At 41.1% G+C, this 20,803-nt stretch overlaps 1 protein-coding gene across 7 annotated transcripts in view; it reads left to right on the top strand.

Annotated features, from left to right (window-relative positions):
* Positions 1–20,803, top strand: part of shc3 (SHC (Src homology 2 domain containing) transforming protein 3) — a 237,544-nt gene that overhangs the window by 85,998 nt on the left and 130,743 nt on the right. For all 7 annotated transcript variants that reach the window (XR_011962693.1, XM_072586330.1, XM_072586340.1 and 4 more), the window contains one exon: positions 18,471–18,541. Coding sequence is in view for 6 of the 7 variants with exons in the window: in XM_072586330.1 (XP_072442431.1) it covers positions 18,471–18,541 (71 nt within the window). In the remaining variant the exon portion in view is untranslated. The remainder of the gene's footprint in view (positions 1–18,470; positions 18,542–20,803) is intronic.

Here is a 20,803-nt window from a genome sequence, read left to right as displayed (position 1 = left end):
TTTATAGCAAAAGTTTACAATGTGATGTAACTGAAATTGTATGTTGATAAAAAAAAACCTGGATTGTTTGTTAAGTCTCTCATCTTTTAAAATGAACAAATTTGTTTCAGTTCTTTCCTATGTAAATCACAGAACTTTTTAAAAGTTACATTCTCAAGTGACCTTTAACAATTGGTGTCATGTCGGCCCAGATAATGCATTGAAGGTGTGAGCTGCCCTGTGTGAGACTGTCTGTGCCATAATGGTCAGACTGATTCTAATCTAAAAAATGGATTTACAGAATCTTACATGGATTCATGCTGTTTTTGAGCAAAATAAAATGATGAAGGAGCAAATAACCTGTTGGACTATAACCTGGTGTTATGTGATTTTTAACTTTGTACACCCCAGTCCAACATCAGCATCTCCAAATTATGAAGGGATAGTCATTTTACAGTGTCATTGTAAATCCTACCAGTTTTGAATTTACAAAGGCATTTGAACTTCATTATATCCAGATCTTTTTACAGTACATAAAAGGTCACAGACCACTCATATATAAGGGGCATGCAATGATGGATTAATCATAGTTCATATAAAGTCATTAAAAATCTTTCTTATACTTTCAAAGTACAAAGCATTTCCAAGTAAGTACAGAAAGTTAGGTAGACCAATGCACAAATAAGATTGATTTGCTTTTTATAATATATATAATTGGCAGTACAGAACTTAAAGATAGACAGATCAAACACTCATCAGGACTAGGACAGGTGACTGCACCCATGCATGTATGGGCTACTCAAGACACACAAAAGCAATGTTTCTTTACATCCAATGATTTTGTATAACACGGAATGGCCAACTGGTTGTGTGAGCCATTGTAGCCAGTTTTAAAGTGGGTTTTCCATATGCAATGTAAAGATTACTTCCCTGAAGACTGCCATATTGAGAGTGATAGCAATACTCTTTGTACATTGCTAGCTTATTTACCAAATATTTACCTGGAAGCCATTGATATTTGCACTATGTCACTATATTGTTGCAATCTTGATGTGCCACAACTGTTAGAATCTGTGATCATTGAACTGGTAAAGTTAATGACTCATGCAGTTGAATTCGGTTTCAATAACACCACTTATGCCCAAGATTGAATGGAAACCCATCCATGTGCAAGTCTTGCGAACATTTTTGTTAGTTAGTACGAGAAGGGAATCTTTGAATGAGAATTAACCACTCATTTCTTGCATACCTCTGATAAATAGGCAACATCTGCTCACCATGTAACCTTAACACTGAGATTGGAACCATCCTGTGTGACAAATAGCTGTTCCGCTCAAGTCATTACTTGCTATATATCGCAAATCCTAATGAAAGTGAAGGCAAGTGGTGAGGCTAACAGTCTGCAGAGGAATATTGACAGGTAGAGTGATTGGGCAAAAACTGGCAGATGGAATATAATGAGTGAAAATGTGAGGCTATGTACTTTGGCAGAGGAATAGAATATTCTGTAAATGAGAAAAGACTGCAGAGTGCTGTGGCACAGAAGAGAGTTAGAACTCCCTGTGCATGAATCACAAAATGTTAACATTCAATAGGTCATAGGGAAGGCAGATGGAATAGTGGCCATTATTTCAAAGGGAATGATGTATAAAAATTGGGGACATCTTCTAAAACTACTTAAGAGATTAGTTAGATCACACCTGAAGTTCTGTGAACTGCTTTGGTCCCCTTACCTATAGAAAGTTTTACTGACATTGGGGTCAGTCCAGTGAAGATTCATTATGTTGATCCTGGGTGTGGAAAGAGTTTCATATGAGGAGCAGTTGAGTTGGTTGGATTTCTACTCATTGGAGACAAAAATGGAAATTGCTGATAAAGTCTAGCGGTTCTGGCAGCATCTGTGGAGACAAATCAGAGTTAGCGTAAGTTTGCAGATGACACCAAAATTGGAAGTGTAGTGGACTGCGAAGAAGGTACCTCAGAGTCCAACAAGGTCTTGATCAAAGGGCCAATGAGCCAGTGGGTGGCAAATAGAGTTTAATTTAGATAAATGTGAGGTACTGCATTTTGGAAAGGAAAATCAGGGCAGGAGGTATACACTTAATGGTAATGTCCTGGGGAGTGTTGCTGAACAAAGAGACCTTGGAGTGCAGCTTCATAGTTCTGTGAAAGTGGAGTTCCAGGCAGATAGGATAGTGGAGAAGGCATTTAGTATGCTTTCTTTTATTGGTCAGAATATTGAGTACAGGAGTTGGGAGGTCATGTTGTGGCTGTAGAGGACATTGGTTAGGCCACTGTTGGAATATTGGAAGGATGTTGCGAAACTTGAAAGGGTTCAGAAAAGACTTACAAGCATGTTGCAAGGGTTGAAGGGTTTGAGCTATAGGGAGAGGCTGAATAGGGTGGGGCTGTTTTCCCTTGAGTGTCAGAGGCTGACAGGTGACCTTATAGAGGTTTATACAATCATAAGGGGCATGGCTAGGGTAAATAGATAAGGTATTTTCCCTGGGGTGACAGAGTTCAGAAATAGAGGGCACAAGTTTAAGGTGAGAGGGGAAAAATTTAAAAGGGACTTAAGGGGCAACTTTTTCTCACAGAGGGTGGTGTGTGTATGGAATGAGCTGCCAGAGGAACTGGTGGAGGCTTGAACAATTATAACATTTAAAAGTTATCTGGATGGGTATATAAAGAGATAGGGTTAGCTGGATATGGGCCAAGTACTGGCAAATGGGACTGAATTAATTTAGGATATCTGGTCAGCATGGATGAGTTGGACTGAAGTGTCTGTTTCCATGCTGTACATCTCTATGACGCTATGACCCTTCCTTAGAATTTAGGAATTGAATTGAAGGCAGCATGCTGAGATTCAGAGAAGAAAACAATTGTAAAGCAGTCTTTCATTGACAGCAGCATCCTGGCTTCTATAGGGGAGAATAGACTACAGAACACCCTCAATTATCCGAATGACACGGGCCGGGGGAGTATTTTGTTCGGATAATCGAATGTTCAGATAACTGATCTAATAGCCATGCGGAGCGAGTGTGAGACCAGGTTGCCATTCCCCTGATGGCCGGTGATGTTGTGTGTCCCCCCTTTATACAGGCATGCAACGGTCCCGGATCTGGCTTCTCTGACTTGGTAAGTTCTCTTATTTAAGCTTTTACTTAATATGTAGCTATTATGTTACAACAGGATCTTGTTTCAAGTAGAGTATCATACTTCAAATGATACAATGTAAGATGGAGCAGGAGATTTTTACACCCTCAGGTCTCAGGCTTTGTCGTTATCACAGTTTACCCAAGCATTGGACCTTGAGATCTTGTTTGGATAATCCAAAATTTGGATAATCGAGGTTCAGATAACACTGTACTACATCTGGCATTTTGACCCCTTATGCTGGGGTCTGGGGGGTGGAGCATTAAAGCTGGAGGATGAAGATGATGGGTTGAGGAGAGAGTAAACAGAATGGGAAGTTGTATATTTGGCATTCACCAAGAGTAAGATGTGGTGCCTGAGAATCACTATTGAGGAGCGACTGTTGTTTCCTTCCATCGTGCTTTCAACAACAAGTACCAGCACACCCAGTGCGAGCAGGGTGTTATTTTATGAGAGGGATGAGGCTTCAATTTTGAGTGATGTGAGGTTCTTACATATAAAAATCTCATTGGCAAGAAAGAGACCTTCAATCTGGAATCAAAGTATGAGCAGCATGTAAAAGATGTAACCAATAAAGGGCAACGGCATAATGTGTGGGTTTCCTCCGGGTGCTCCGGTTTCCTCCCACAGTCCAAAAATGTGCGGGTTAGGTGAATAGGCCATGCTAAATTGTCCGTAGTGTTAGGCGAAGGGGTAAATGTAGGGAAATGAGTCTGGGTGGGTTGCGTTTCGGTGGGTCGGTGTGGACTTGTTGGGCCGAAGGGCTTGTTTCCACACTGTAAGTAATCTAATCTAATAATACAGACACCCATGCAGTATGGCTGAAATATACTTGTGAGCATTATATGCAATGTGTATAGTTTAGGAACAAACCTACTGTGTGGATTCCAAACTTATCCCAAGAGCTCTAGATCACAACATGCAGCACCAGGATTCAATCCCGCTCGTGGCTATGATACACAATCAATATACTGTGGTTTGGGAAGATCCATCCTAGTTGTCCAAGTAGAAATTACCTTCAAAGGTTTCATTTCCTGCACATGATAGAGAAGCTACTCAGTTCACACCTTGGATCATAGAACATTGTGAAGTGCTAAATAGGGCTAGGCCCAGCCCCTTCGCTGTTGTAGTTGCAGCTAGAATATCTGTCAGCCTGGATACTACATTCAAATCATAGAGAGAGACTTGGACCGATAATGTTCTTTCTCATGTTGCTCACACTTTGCTTCTAGATTGATGGTCTCTTTCCTGCCAATGAAATTTTACATGTAAGGCATTATGAGTGCTAACAAAACATATTTACAGTTTAAGATGATCAGTGGCAGCTGAAAATAAATTAAATATGTTATATCAATACAAAAACAAAAGGTTGGTGATGCTGGAAAATTAGAGTAAAAATAGAAAGTGGTAGAAATACTCAGCATGTAAGGCACTGCAGAGGAAGAAACAAGTTTTAACAAATGGATATCAAATTGAAATGTTGGACAGAATGTTGCCTTAACAGACCTGTACATGGTGTGTCAGAACCTGTTTGCCACTGAAACAAATGGATCTTTAACCTGACCATAGCAATGCCATCTTATATTTGATTTCCTGGTCAATCATAGAGACTCTGTGGAATGACATGTGAAATCTAATAAGGGAAGGATTTTTGCTGAACATAACTCTGACAAGGCTCAGAATAGCTGAACTGTAGAATGCTTTTTGATACTTCAATGTGTACAGGAATGGACAAGAAACTTAGAAGATAGCTCACGGTCTTTTAATTCTTATCCATATGCTCACCTACAGTCAGTTGTCTGGACAGCTGATTTCGAATATAGATTGATGCCAACATGAGTTAAATTTCTGGACCAGCTGAAGTTACCATGAAAAGCTCTCCTTCTTAACCAAAAAACCAAAGAGCTTGGATGCTGGAGTTCAGAAACAAAATGAGACATTCCTGGAAAAACACAGCAGGTCTGGCAGCATCTGTGGAGAGAAAGCAGAGTTATCATTTCAGGTCCAGTGACTCTTCTTCAGAATGGTTCCAGCATATTCTTATTTTATGTCATATAAATGTTTTCTATTAAAAAAAAATCACTTAATTTCCACCAAACTATCTAGCTCATTTGCTAACGATTGCAAAAATTCCGCTCTATTGGGTAAAGCCACTGCAATATTCTCAGGTGAGAAACTATGATGCATTGGAGCTGCTATTTTGAGTGAGCATTGTAACACCAAAAGGACATCTATAGCACTTGTGTGAATTTGTCAGGAAAACTTGTGACAGACACCACATTGATGAAGGCAGTAGCTACATATGCAGTGAATATTGGCGGGAAGCTTTCTGCATGAGTCATAATGTTCAGCCACATACAAAACTGATTTGAAACCAGTGATCTCACTTCTCACTTCAGTGTTTCAGTAATAATCTTTCTTACCTTTGCGTATCCATTCAAGAGGTGTAGCCTGAATATTGTTCTGTGAAGTGATTGTCAGCTGCTAATAGTTTAGTTGCTGGTTGATCACTTCTGATGTTTACTTCAACTATAGAAATATTTGGTGTGTTCTGTAGTAATTCAAAATTAGTAATATTTAGAAGGAATGGTATGGCAGGTTCTGAAGGACATGTTGACTTTGAGGTTTCTGCAGAAATTTGTTGCTCCTACTCATATTGATACATGATAGGGACAGTTAGTCAATAGCATGCAGAATAGAACAAGATGCTGGAAGAGTTGGAGAAGGGCTCTCAGCAGGACATCTCAAGTGCCCAGGGAGCAATCCTCCTGCCTGCATGTCAGTGATCAACAGTGCATAAATTGGAGAAAATAAATTTACAAAGAGAGAGAGGGGAGGTTCTGACTGGTCTGACAGGCTCAAAATTGGATAAATCTCCAGAACTGGGTGAAAATGAGGTTGTTGAGTGAGACAAAGGAGAAATAGCACATTCTTGCAAAAATTTTCATTTCCTCTCCGACCACATGTGAGATGCAGAGGACTGAAGGACAGCCACTTTAGTACAGTTATTCAAGAAGAGAGCAAGGGATAAATGAGGAAACTACAGTTTGGATAGTCTAACCTTGGAGGTGGGGAAACTATTGGAAGCAATTCTGAAGGACACGATTAATCCCTGCCTTTCCGGATGTCGATTAATTAAGAACAATCAACATGGTTTTGTTAAGTAGAAGTCATGTCTGACTAACTTAAATTACTTTTTTGAAGACATAGCCACATGTGTAATTGATGGCAGTGCTTTTAACGTAATCTACTTGGGCTTCATCAAGACATTTGATAAGGTCCAGAATGCAAGACTGATAACAAATGTAAGAGCCCATAGGATCCAGGAAATTTGGCCAATTGGATTCACAATTGGTTGAGTGGCAAGAAGTAGAGGGTGATGGTTGATTGGTGCTTTTCTGTCTGTGTCCAGTGGGGTGCCACAGGGGTGTCTCAGTGTTGGAGTCCTTGCTGTCTGTTATTTCTATAAATGAGTTAGACTTGAATGTAGGAAGGTTTATCAATAAGTTCATAGACACTGCAGAATCTGGTGGCGTGGAAAATAATAGGATGGCATTAAATGACAAGACAACAGGCTGGTCAGAGTGGCTGATTAGTGGCAAATAGAATACAATCTGGTGAGATGTGAGGTGATGCACTTGGGCAGGACAAACAAGATAAGGGAATACATGATGAACAGCAGGTCGTTGGGAAGCACTGAGGATCAGAGGCAACTTGGTGAGCATGTACACCAGTCCCTTAAGATATCAGGGCAGGTGGATATAATGGTTAAAAAGGCATTTGGTATAGTTGCCTTTATTCATCCAGGCATGGAGGTTTTGTTGGAACTGTATAAAACATTGATTAAACAACAGCTATACTGTTGATTGCTGTCCTGAAATCCACATGATAGGAGGGATATGATGTGATAGCAGGACAGATTGTGAGGACATTGTCTGGGCTGGAGTGTTTCAGTTCTGAAGAGAGATCGGACATATTCAGACTGTTTTCCTTGGTACAGAGGAGATTGAGAGGGTGCACTATTGAAATGTATAAATGAATGTGGAGCATATGTAATGTAGATAGGAAGAAACTTTTCCTGTTCATGGAAGAGTCAGTAACCAGGGAGCATGGGTAAAGGGCAGAGATTTAGAGGAGAAATGAGAAAAAACATTTTCATTTACAGTTAGTAACAATTTGGAACTCAGTGCCTGTAAGGGTGGTCAAGGCAGAAACCCTCATAAAATTTAAGAAGCAATTAGGTATGTACTTTAGATATGCCCAAGGCATATAAGGCATGTGCTGGACAATGGGATTAGAATAGTTAGGTGGCTGTTTTTGACTAGCGCAGACACGAGGGACTGAAAGGCCTTTTTTGTGATGTAGATCTCGATAATTCTGAAGTAAATAAACAGTGCATAAATATAAATAAACAGTGCATAACTGCTTGTACTTCACAACTTTGTAAGTGGATAAAGGTCAAACAGTGGATGTAGTGTATTTGGATTTTCAGTAAGGCATTTGATAATGTTCTCCACGGTAAGCTTGTTCAGAAAGTTAGGAGGTATAGGATACAGAGAAATCTGGCTGTCTGGATACAGAATAGGTTGGCTGAAAGAAGACAGTGAGTGGTAGTGGATGGGAAGTGTTCCGCTTGGAGATTGGTGACCAATGGTCATAAATAGAGTAGATAGCCAGAGACCTTTCCACAGAGCTGAAATGGGTGTCATGAAAGGTCATAATTTTAAAGTGATTGGAAGAAGGGATAGGGGAGATAGCAGAGGGACATTTAAGCGACTGTTGGACAAGTACATGGATGACAGTAAATTGATGGTTGTGTAGATTAGGTTGATCTTAGATTAAGATGAAGATAAACATTTGATGCAACATCATGGGGCAGAGGGCCTGCACTGTGCTGAATTGTTCTATGTTCTATTTCATCCACTGATATTTGCCACCTGCTGAAGCCACAACCACAAATCAAAGTAAGATAAGGTTGACATTGCCAGTGGCTATTAAGGTACTTGTGGCTTTTTCTGACAGCATCTTATAATTTGCTATCTAGTGTTGCATCAGAGAGATCACTGAAGTTCTGTCTATTCAGTGTGACAAATTACATTTCATTTTACCTTGCAACAGAGAAACAGCCAGACCAAACATAATGTCTTTGTAAGAATTGCAGACTTCCCTGTTAGAACACTTTATTGCATTTATATCAGTGCAAAAGTTGCGTTGCAGGGTAGTTAAGATGAATAAGAGGTGTGTGCTTATACCATCTGCAGGTAGGGAATGCTGGATTGTGATGAATTAAGCAGAGCCTGAGGCTACTGCTGCAATTGACAGGATATGGTATTAGAAGATGTTTTACTTGGGTTTGACCACTCATGCAGAATCATTGAATTATTTGCTGCACCATTTAAGGTGCCAGTGGGGTTAATTCCTTTAACCATTGGCTGTTTGCTTCCACTGCTTCCTGAGTCTATATCTCCATCTGAGGTCTCCACTATGGCACCCAAAAATTTGGCACAGTGATATTATGTAATTCATCACAGGGCAACAAGGTGGCTCAGTGGTTAGCACTGCTGCCTCACAGGGCCAGGCATCTGAGTTCAATTCCTGCCTTGGGTGACTGTCTGTGTGGAATTTCCACGTTCTCCCCGTGTCGGTATGGGTTTCCTCCCATGAAAAATGTGCATTTTAGGTGGATTGGCCATGCTAAATTGCCCGTAGTCCAGGAATATGCAGGTAGATGGATTAGCATCTGGATGGGATGCTCTGAGGGCTGGTGTGGACCTGATGGGCTGAATGAACTACTTCTACAGTTTCTACCCCACTGTTGTTAACATACTGAATGCACTCTCAAACTCTTAACATTCGCCTGTACCTGTGTTTTTGTTTTTGCCACTGTTTACCTATTATTTACTATCTATTCTACTTAACTTTATGATCTGCCTGTATTCCTCGCAAGACACAGCTTTCACCGTGCCTCGGTACACGTGACAATAAGTTCAATTCAATTCCACACTGTAGGGATACTATGATTTCTATGATTCTATCAGTATTTCCCAGATCAGACATACTTCCTCCATGACTGCTAACACCTGTACTATCACAATGTACCTTCCCTTTAAGTGGTGCAGGCTAGCTTTAATTGCTGTCAGATAATTGAGTTAAACCCCAGTAATTACTTCTCCGTGCCTGTAAAAACACAGCTGCAGCTCTGAATTAAGCCAACAATGAATGAGTGAATTCTGAATACTGCAAAGACCAGGATATTTGTTCTTCCAAACAATGTCGGTTTCTCTAAGAAGCAAATGGTAAAAGGATAAATTTTACAAATTTGTTCTTTCAGTCCAACGTGCTCCTGTCTAGGCTGTATATCAGGAATTTTCAATTATTTAATTTTAATTTGTAAAAGTAAATTATTTATCTCATATGTTTATGCCAGATTTGCTGGCACATACTATGAATAAAAACCGTTAGCATAGAAACATAGAAAATGGGTGCAGGATTAGGGCATTTGGCCCTTCAAGCTTACTCCACTATTCAATATGATCATGGCTGGTCATGCAATCTCAGTATCCCAGTCCTGCTTTCTCTCCAAATCCCTTAATTCCTTTAGCCACAAGGGCCATATCCAGTTCTCTCTTGAATATATCTAATGAACCTGCCCCAACAGCTTTCTGTGGTAGAGAAGTCCACAGTTCACACGTTGACAATATCCTAAAAAATATCAATTTGTCCAAATTCAAGCTGAACATTAGTGACTCAACTACTGACCTGTGCTTTTGCCACTTCTATTCCAATAACTAACCATTTCCAATAACTGGATACTGGTCACCATAAGACCAGAAGATGTAGGAGCAGAATTAGACATTTGGCCCATCCAGTCTGCTCCAATATTTCCACATGGCTGATATCTTTTTCAACCCCATTGTCCTGCTTTCTCCCTGTAACTCTTGATTCCCTTACTAATCAAGACCCTATTTATCTCTGTCTTAAATATACTTAATGATTTGACCTCCACAGATTCACCACCCTCTATTCAAAGAAATTCCTCCTTATTTCATCTTGAAAGGGTCTTCCCTTAGCTTTGAGGCTATGCCCTTGGATCCTCGTGTCCCTTGCTAGTGGAAACATTTTTGCTATGTTTACTCTATCCAGGCTTCTCAATATCCTGTAAGTTTCAATGAGATCTCCCTCATCCTTCTAAAGTCCATGAATACAGATGCAGAGTCCTCAATCATTCCTCATTTGAAAAGCCCTTCATACTCCTCTAAGGCTAGCACATCTTTCGTTAGATATGTGGCGAAAATTTCTCTCAATATGCCAATGCAGTCTGATGAGAGCCTTGTACAGCCTCAAAAGTATATCTATGCTATCTGTTGTAGACCTCTTGAAATGAATGCAAACATTGCATTTGCCTTCCTAACACTCAACCGAACCTGCATGCTAATGTTAAGAGAATCCTGAACTTGGTTCCTTTGTCCTTCAGATTTCTGAAGCCTCTCCCCATTTAGAATATTGTGTACACCTATATTTTTCCTACTAAAGTGCATCATCTCACACTTTCACACATTGTATTCCATCTGTCTCTTCTATGTTCACTCTCCATGTCCTTTTGCAGCCTCCCATGTTCTTCAATGTTACCTGTCTCCCAACCTATCATTGCAAACTTAGCAACAATGCCCTCAATTCCTTCATCTAGATTGTTAGTGTACAAAGTGAATAGTTGTGTTCCCCAGTACTGACTCATACAGAATTCCACTAGTCATTGTGGCTGCCATCCTGAAAAAGATCCCTTTATCCCTTTTTGCTGCCTCTGCCAGTCAGGCAATCCTCTATCCATGCCAGTACCTTACCACTAACACAATGGGCTTTAGCTTATTTAGCATCATGTCCACTGACTCTCCTTTGTCTAACTTTCTCATTACTTTCTCAAAGAATTCTTACAGCTTTGTCTGGCATAAGCTTCACTTGACAAAGCTGTGCTGACTCAGCCCTATTTCAGCACCCACTTACAAGTACTCTGCAATCTCATCTTTAATGATGGACTCTAAAATCCTGTCAACTATCGAGGTCAGGCTATCCGGCCTATAACTTCCTGTCTTTTGCCTCCCTCCCTTCATGAACAGGGATATTATGGTAGCTTTTTTGAGTTTTTAGGGACCGTCCCTGACTCCAGCGATCCCTGAAAGCTTACCATCCATGCCTCCACAATATCCTCAGCTATTTCCTTCAGAACTCTGGTTGTAGTCCATCTGATGAGTTATTCACCTTCAGACCATTCATATTTTCCAGCATCATCTGCTTAGTGATGGCCACTACACTCACCTCTGCTCCCTGATTCTGTTGAAGTTCTGATCTGGTACTGGTGTCTTCCAGTATGAAGACTGATGCAAAGAACTTGTTCATTCCCTCTGATATTTCTTTGTTTCATATTACTTCTTTTCTAGCCTCATTTTTGAGCTATCCGATGCTGTTTCTTGTCTTTCTTGTGCCCCTTCATATATCTAAAAATTTAGTGTAATTTTCTTTTATGTTATCTTCTCCTCCCTTATTGTTTTTTTTTTAGTTCTCTTCTGTTGTTTTTTAAAGGCTTCCCAATAATCATTACCACATTGTCTGCATTCTATTTTGCTTTTATGCTGTCTCTGACTTCTAATTCAAAAGGTGTGGTGCTAGAAAAGCACAGCCAGTCAGGCAGCATCAAGAAGCAGGAGAGTTGACGTTTCGAACATAAGCTCTTCACCAGGAATGTGGGGAGGATGCCCCAAAGGGGCTGAAAGATAAATGAGAGTGGGTGGTGCTGGGGGGAGGTAGCTGGGAATGCAATAGGTAGATGAAGGTGGGGGGTGATGGTGATAGGTTGGAGTGGAGGGTAGAGCAGATAGTTGGAAAGGAAAATGGACAAGTAGGACAGTTCAAGAGGACGGCGTCAAGTGGGAGGGCTGGATCTTGACAAGGTGGGGGGAGGGAAAATGAGGAAACTGGTGAAGTCAACATTGATTCTGTGTGGTTAGAGGGTCATAAGTTGGAAGATGAGGTGTTCTTCCTCCAGTCGTGGGGTGACTAGGATTTGACAGTGGAGGAGGCCCAGGATTTGCATGTCCTTGGCAGAGTGGGAGGGGTAGTTGAAGTGTTCGACCACAGGGTGGAGGGAGTTGTTTAGTGTGTGTGTCCTGTAGATATTCTCTGAAAGGTTCGGCAAGTTGGCATCCTGTCTCCCCAATGTAGAGGAGACCACATCGAGAGCAATGGACACAGTAGATGAGGTGTTTGGAGGTGCAGGAAATTCTTGTTAGATGTGGAAGGATCCCTTGGGGCCTTGGATGGAAGTGAAGGGGGGTGGTGTGGGTGCAGGTTTTACACTCTTGCAGTGGCAAGGGAAGGTGCTGGGATTGGGGGGTGGTTTGGTGGGGTGCGTGGACCGAACAAGGGAGTCACAGAGGGAATGGTCTCTGTGGAATGCTGAAAGGGGTGGGGAGGGAAATATACCTCTGGTTATCGGGTCTGACTGTAAGTGGCGGAAATGGTGAAAGATGATGCATCGTATCTGGAGGTTGATGGAGTGAAAGGTGTGGATCGGGGGGTTCTGTCCTTGTTGCATTTGCAGGGGTGAGGTTCAAGGGCAGAGGTGCTAGAAGTGGAGGAGGGCACTGTTGACCACATGGGAGGGGAAATTGCAGTCCTTGAAGTAGAGGGCCACCTGGAATGTTCTGGAGTGGAATTGCTCCTCCTGTGATCAAATGCGGCAGAGGCAGAGGAATTGGGAGTAAGGTATAGTGTTTTTACAGGAGAGGGATAGGAGGAGGTGTAGTCCAGGTAGCTGTGGGAGTCGGTGGTTTTGAAGTAGATGTCCGTGTCGAATAGGTTGCCGGAAATGGAGAGGTCCAGGAAGGACAGGGTGGTGTCCAAGATGGTCCAGGTGAACTTGAGGTTGGGGTGAAAGGTGTTCATGAAATTGATGAACTGTTCAACCTCCTTGTGGGAGCATGAGATGGCACCAATACAATCATCAATGTAGCAGAGGAAAAGATGCGGAATGGTGCCTGTGTAACGGTGGAAGATGGACTGTTCCATGTACCCAATGAGGAGACAGGCATAGTTGGGGCCCATATGGGTGCTCATGGCTACCCCTTTGGTCTGAAGGAAGTGGGAGGATTCGAAGGAGAAATGGTTGAGGGCGAGGACCAGTTCAGCCAATTGAGTGTGTGTGTCGGTGCAAGGGTACTGGTTGGGTCAGCAGGAAAGGAAGAAATGGAAGGCTTGGAGTCCTTTGTCCTTGGTGGATGAATGTGTTCAGGGACTGGATGTCCATGGTGAAGATAAAGCATCAGGGCTGGGGGAGCAAAGGCCATGGAGGAGGTGAAGGGCATGGGTGGTGTCCCAAATGTATGTGGTAAATTCCTGGACCAAGGGGGACAGCACAGTGTCAAGGCATGCAGTTCAGTGGGGCAGGAGCAGGCAGGAGACAATGGGTCGACCAGGGCAGTCAGGTTTGTGAATTTGGGAAAGAGGTAGAACAGGGAGGTGCATGATTCCTGGACTATGAGGTTGAAGGCTGTGGATGAGAGATCCCCTGAGATAATGAGGTTGTGGATGGTCTGGGAAATGAAACAACCTCACTTTCCATCACCAAACTATGTGCCAGCACCTGATTTCTTACACCATCCGTGGTCACCTCATCCTCCCCTTAGCATGTTTCTTCTATCTTGGGATGAAGTTCTGCAGTGCCTCCCAAAATACCCTGAAACTCCTGCCATTGCCACTCCACCATCTTCCCTGCTAAGCTCTCCTTTTAGTTAACTCTGGGCGGATGTTCCCTCCTGTTTTTGTAGTTAGCTTTACTCAATGTTACATCTAATTCAAACTTCTCCTTCTCAAATTGCAGAGTGAATTCTATCATATTTTGGTCACTGACTCCTAGGAGTTCCTTCACCTTCAGTTGCATTGTTTTGGAACTTTGGAAAAGAAGAGGGCAGCACGGTGGCACAGTGGTTAGCACTGCTGCCTCACCGCGCCAGAGACCCGGGTTTAATTCCCGCCTCAGGCGACTCACTGTGTGGAGTTTGCACGTTCTCCCCGTGTCTGCATGGGTTTCCTCCGGGTGCTCCGGTTTCCTCCCACACTCCAAAGATGTGCAGGCCAGGTGAATTGGCCATGCTAAATTGCCCGTAGTGTTAGGTAAGGGGTAGATGTAGGGGTATGGGTGGGTTGCGCTTCGGCAGGGCGGTGTGGACTTGTTGGGCCGAAGGGCCTGTTTCCACACTGTAAGTAATCTAATCTAATCTAAAAAAAAGACCAGAACAATAGCTTTTTAATAAAGAAGGAAGAGAGACAAAGCAGAGGCCAAGTGGGAGGTGAATAATGAGCACTAAACCTGAACAGCTATCTCAAAGTGCAGTGAACCTGCACAACTGATCACCACTGCTGTTTAGTAACAAGTATTCTGGACATTGGAGTTCATGCTAATAAAAGTAAGCAGTGAAATTCGCAGCTGACCTTGGAGAAACCTGTGTGTGGGAGCTCACAGCACGGGAGCAGCTAAGTGGTTTTTAAAAAGTGTAATCTTGCTGTTTTTTTTGTAAATCTATAATAGTGAGTAGACTGGGGTTTTCTTTTGATTATATGCTTTATTGAGATCTGCCTCTTGATTAAACTTAAAAAAAAAGATAACTACTAAGTTATCCTGGAGCAGTGTTTTTGGAGCAGTAAGACTGTGCTATAAGCACACTTGCACTGGAAGCTAAAATGTGTAAATTAAGACGTCTTAAAAGCCTTGTGTATGCTTTTGTGACTTTTTGCTACATGCTGTAACTGAGCTGTAAGTTGCAAATAAAGGTCACCAGGAATCCATCCCGCAACTCTGACTCTCATTAAAAAATATGAGATCTAACCGCAGCCTTCAACATATCATCGATGATGAGGGACATCTTGCCTAGATCATCCCTATGCTTTCAAACAACTGCCAAACTTGAAACAGACCATCGTTCACAGCAAACTACCCAACCTTCAGGGCAACACAATCACAACACCACATAACCCTGCCATGGCAGCCTCTGCACGACATGCCAGATCATCAACGTGGCTACTATCATCACATGTGAGAACGCCATCCACCACTTGCATGGCAAGTACTCGTGACTTGGCCAATGTTGTCCACCTCGTACACTGCAGGAAGGGATGCTCCGAGGCATGGTATATTGGTGAAGCCATGCAGATATTACGACAATGGATGAATGGACACACACAACAATCACCAGACAGGCATGTTCCCTCCTCGTCGGGGAACACTTCAGCAGTTAAGGATATTCAGCCTCCGATCTTCGAGTAAGTGTCCTCCAAGGTGGCCTTTGAGATGCACAACAATGCAGAATCACTGAGCAGAAACTGATAGCCAAGTTCTATACCCATGAAGACTGCCTCAACCATGATCTTGGATTCATGTCACACTACATGTAACCCCACCAAACTGTTCTGTATCTTTACTGTTATGTTTTGACACCATCACTTTGATAACTTATGATCGCTCCACATTAATTAGTTTGTGCAGTTTTGGATTACCTGGACCCTTAGCATATGACTCTTATACCTAACATGTTATTCCAGCCATTTGGTTTGTCTCCAGCACCACTTTATTTTGAGTTTTTTGTAATTATCTCTATGTTATAGGTAATTTCTCTGTTTGCTATTCAGCTGTTGACACTTTACTCACACCGTCTGACACTTTTGATCACTGACAGAGACTTATTATTCAGCCTGTCGACACTCCACTCACAACACTTATACAATCTTTTGATCTCTCTGCCTATACATTCTGTGCCTGTATGTTTCTCTTCACTTACCTGACAAAGGAGCAGTGCTCCAAAAGCTTTATGATTTCAAATAAACCTGTTGGACCTGGTGTCATGTGACTTCTGACTTTGTCCACCGCAATCCAACATCGGCACCTCCACATCATGATTAGGGATAGTCAGCATAGCTTTGTGTGGGAAACTGTGCCTCACTAACTAACTTGAGTTTCTTGAAGTAACGAAGAGGATTAATGAAGGCAGAGCTGTGGACGTGACCTGCATGGATTTCAGCAAGGTGTTCAACAAGGTAGACTGATTAGCAAGGTTAGATCACATGGGTTACAGGGAGAACTAGCCATGTGGATACAAAACTGGCTGAAAGGTAGGATGCAGAGGGTGGTGGTGGAGGGTTGCTTTTCAGACTGGTGGCCTATAACTAGCGATGTGACACAAGGATCAGTGCTGGGTCTACTGCTCTTCACCATTTATACAAATGATTTGGATGTGAACATAGGAAGTATGCTTGGTAAGTTTGCAGATGACACCAAAATTTCTGGCATAGTGGACAATGAAGAAGGTTACCTCAGAGTACAACAGAACCTTGATCTGATGGGCTGAAAAGTGGCAGATGGAGTTTAATTAACTGCGAGGTACTGCATTTTGGAAAGGCAAATCAGGACAGGACTTATACATTTAATAGTAATGTCCTGAGGGAGTGTGGCTGAACAAAGAGATCTTGGAGTGCAGGTTCATTGTTCCTTGAAAGTAGAGTCATAGAGGCGATCAGCACAGAAAATGACACTTCAGTCCAACTCATCCATGCTGACCAGACATTCTAAATTAATCTAATCCCATTTGCTAGCACTTAGCCCATATCCCTCTAAACCCTTCCAATTCATTTACCCCTCCTGATGCCTTTTAAATGTTGTAATTGTACCAGTCTCCACCACTTTCTCTGGCAGTTCATTGCACACACACACCACCTTCTGCGTAGAAAGGTTGATCCTAAGGTCCCTTTTCAATCTCTATCCTCTTACCTTAAATCCATGCCCTCTAGTTCCGGACTCCACTACCCCAGGGAAAAGACCTTGTCTATTCACTCTGTCCATGCCCCTCATGATTTTATAAATCTCTATAAGGTCACCCCTCAGCCTGCAACACTCCAGGGAAAATAGCCCCAGCCTATTCAGCCTCTCCCTATAGCTCAAACCCTCCAACCCTGGCAACATCCTTGTAAATCTTTTCTGAACCCTTTCAAGTTTCACAACAATGTTCCGATAGCAGCGAGACCAGAATTGCACACTATGTTCCAAAAGTGGCCTAACCAGGATCGTGAAGAAGACATTTGGTATCCTTACCTTAATTGGTCAGTGCATTATCTGTTGGAGTTGGGAGTTCCTATTGAAGCTGTACAAGACATTGGTTGGCCACTAACTAGATTAATTAACTAATGAATTAATCCACTGGGACTAAATTAATTTGGTGTGTATGAATTGGATCAAAGGGTCTATTTCCAAGCTGTTCAATTCTATGACTGTAAGTGTAATCAAGAGTTTCATTCTCTCTTCTCTTTCAACAGCAGTTAATAGTTCTTCTGGTTATTCCATACAGTAATATGATGAGAATATTTGTGAAATTCCTTTGATTTATTATCTGCTCTGAAATTCCTTTGATTTATTACCTGTTGTGAAATTGTACACAGTTGGCAGTAGGTAGTCATGATAAGTGACAGTATTTAACTTTTAACTCCAGTTTAAGACATTTTTGTCTGTTTAACTATTTTTACACTAATATGACTTGTTTTCTGGACATACAGCACGTAGTTATTTTGCTTTTGAAAGCTTTCGAAAAATGTAGCCTGGAAAACCCACAGAAGTCTGATATTGATTATTATGACTGTCCCATGTACACAATATGATAGCAAATTGAGATTTTTGAAACTGTCAAGGGTTTGCTGAAATTCCTGGGATGGAGAGAGTGCTTTAGTGCCATTAGTGCTTTAGGGGTGTATCCATTATTCACCATAGCAACATCCTATGAATGAATAAAGAAAAAGAAAACTGCCTCGGCTAAAGACTACAAACATCGTGGCTAGTCCATTGGTTTGCTGGGAAGTATAGTTTTCAAGTCAAGCAACTGTTAGAAAATAAATCTGGGTGTCTCAGACTGCTCTTTGAAGGAGGATAGCTTCAAGCCACATAAAATAATTTTGGTCTGTTACTTGAGGTTCCCAGGTCTCAAAACTTTTTTTTAAAATTTATATTCAGCATTTATATATGTAAAGTTCCAGTTGTGACTAAATAGAGACAGAAAATACTGGAAGTACTCAGCAAAACAGGAAACATTTGTTGAAAGAAAATCAATTTTATTGTTTCGGCGGGATAATCCTTTGCAAGACGCTTTTACATGTTGGAAGAAATTATTTTTTTTTAAATTAACATTTCAGTGTCTGATGGAGCGACATTATTGATATTCCAGACTAAGCTAACATGTATGGAAAATAACCAAAAATATTTACTGAAAGCCATGTAACTCAAACATTTTCTTTTTTTTTTGCAGTACCTGGGCTGTATAGAGGTTTTACGGTCTATGCGTTCCCTTGATTTTAACACAAGGACACAGATTACAAGGTGCCTATTTAAAAATATATTACACTGAATCATTTCCATTATAATGCTTTAAATCTTGATCCTGGTAACTTTAATATGAAGTATTTATCATGCAGCTAACTAAAATCATGCTGGAATCTAGGTGAACTGTACACATACTAAATGAATGTTATGCCAATCTTTCAGACAGCTCACTGATTTTGCAATTACTTCACAGAGAACGTCTGATTCCTTTTACAATACACTGCTTAAAATGAAACATGATTAAGTGTTTGTGAAAGAGTATATGATTTAACAGTAATTTATTGTTTCAGCTATGATCTTGACAACATTAAATTTACAGGACAGGGAAGCTGCTTCTCTGTCAGAAGGGAGGAAGCTAAACTGCTGGAAATTCAGGATTTCTTTTTGGTTGTAACTGAAAGTGATCACATGTACTCTGCTGGAAGGCAGGTCATTGAGTCAGCATAGTCTTTCCATATCTCTCTAACTTGTAGCATTCTTTTCATTTGCCAGTAATGTCATTTAATTTTCTAGCCATCCAACATTGATATTCTTTCTTTCCTCTTTCACTTTTTTCCTCAAATTTTCCCTCCATACAGCTTTTATAAGTCTGCTTACATTTGAAGATTTACCCTTTCAAGATTGTGCCTTTTCCTAATCATTTCAAAACGTTCATTAACCATTCACTCTTGCCAGAGCTACATAATTTATATTTTTTCTATTGAGTAGATCCACTCTGTTATCATCCAACAACACATTTCAAAGCTACTTAGCAAGATGGTTTGTTGTTTGCATAAAGTTCATGTCTCACATCCATATGTGCCAAGTCAAGCTCTTTACAAATAACTTTTTCAGTTGTACATTCAGCTACCTAATTAACAACAAGTTTCTGCTTACTAAATGTGGCCTTTCCTATTAATATCATTTTTATTATTTCTTAGTTGAATTTGCAGGTATTCTTGAATACGTGAATTCTTAAATTTTTTATTTAGATTAGATTAGATTACTTACAGTGTGGAAACAGGCCCTTCGGCCCAACAAGTCCACACCGACCCACAACCCACCTATACCCCTACATTTACCCCTTACCTAACACTATGGGCAATTTAGCATGACCAACTCACCTAACCTGCACATCTTTGGACTGTGGGAGGAAACCGGAGCACCCGGAGGAAACCCACGCAGACACGGGGAGAATGTGCAAACTCCACACAGTCAGTCACCTGAGGTGGGAATTGAACCCAGGTCTCTGGCGCTGTGAGGCAGCAGTGCTAACCACTGTGCCACCCGTATTATTTATCTTCTTTGAATATGTGAATGTTTCTTTATTATTTTAAGGTATGGATCATGTTGGATTTTGTCAATTTTATCTTTCATGCCAAAGTTCGTGAATTCTATTATGAATCTACTTAACAGTTCTTCTAACCTATTTCTGGTGCTCTTTACAAGTGCTTTGTGATGTGCAAATCTAACTGATTTTATCAGTCGCCCATCCACCCTTCCAATCTTAACACTAAATGCATGTCTTCAAATGCTTTTTTTGATTATTGCTTCTGCATAGACATTAAAGATGACAGATGATAAACAACATCCTTGTTGAACTAAAATAGAAAGTGCTGTAGAATTTCAGCAAATCTGGCAGCATCCATGGTTTGAAAAAGTGTTCAGGTTTTGAGTCCAATAGGATCTTTCTTTCTTCAGGACCCATCATTGAACTCTTCCAATGTCTGAGTTTGGAAAAATATTGCTATTCTCACCCTTGCAGTTTTTTCCTTGTACAAGTTTCTTTATCATGATGTATCTCTCCAGTCTTTTCCAATGTCTTTCAGTGCTGTCAAAAGCTTAAAACAGTTAACCCAATGAAATGCTTTTCTCCAAATATGCAAAACAAATTTAACACCTGTTCAAATTCTAAAATATGTTCACTTATTAATCTTGTCATGTTAATTGCTTCTCTTATCCCTCTTCCTACCACAAATACAAACTGGTCAACTGCATAATTCTGTGCCTTCCCACCTACACTCTACTATAGCTCTCAATGCAATCTTCAGGTAATCAAAATAAGTGTATAGAAGTTAGAAAATCAGCATGCCTTTGGCTTCCTTCTTTGGATGCTCTTATTTTCTGCATGAGGCCCTCTGACCATTTTCCTGTTAAGTAAATATCTTTGCACTGATTAGTAAACATTGGTGTATACTTGTATTAATAATGATCACCTTAATTAATAGTGATCACCCACTGAAAATGCAGAAGAATATTGCCCTAAATTATTTGACAGTG

The sequence above is a fragment of the Chiloscyllium punctatum genome, chromosome 2, assembly GCF_047496795.1.
Source record: "Chiloscyllium punctatum isolate Juve2018m chromosome 2, sChiPun1.3, whole genome shotgun sequence".
NCBI classification, from domain to species: Eukaryota; Metazoa; Chordata; class Chondrichthyes; order Orectolobiformes; family Hemiscylliidae; genus Chiloscyllium; species Chiloscyllium punctatum.
The sequence above is the reverse complement of the archived record's forward strand: the minus strand, read 5'-3'. Positions and strand labels throughout refer to the sequence as shown.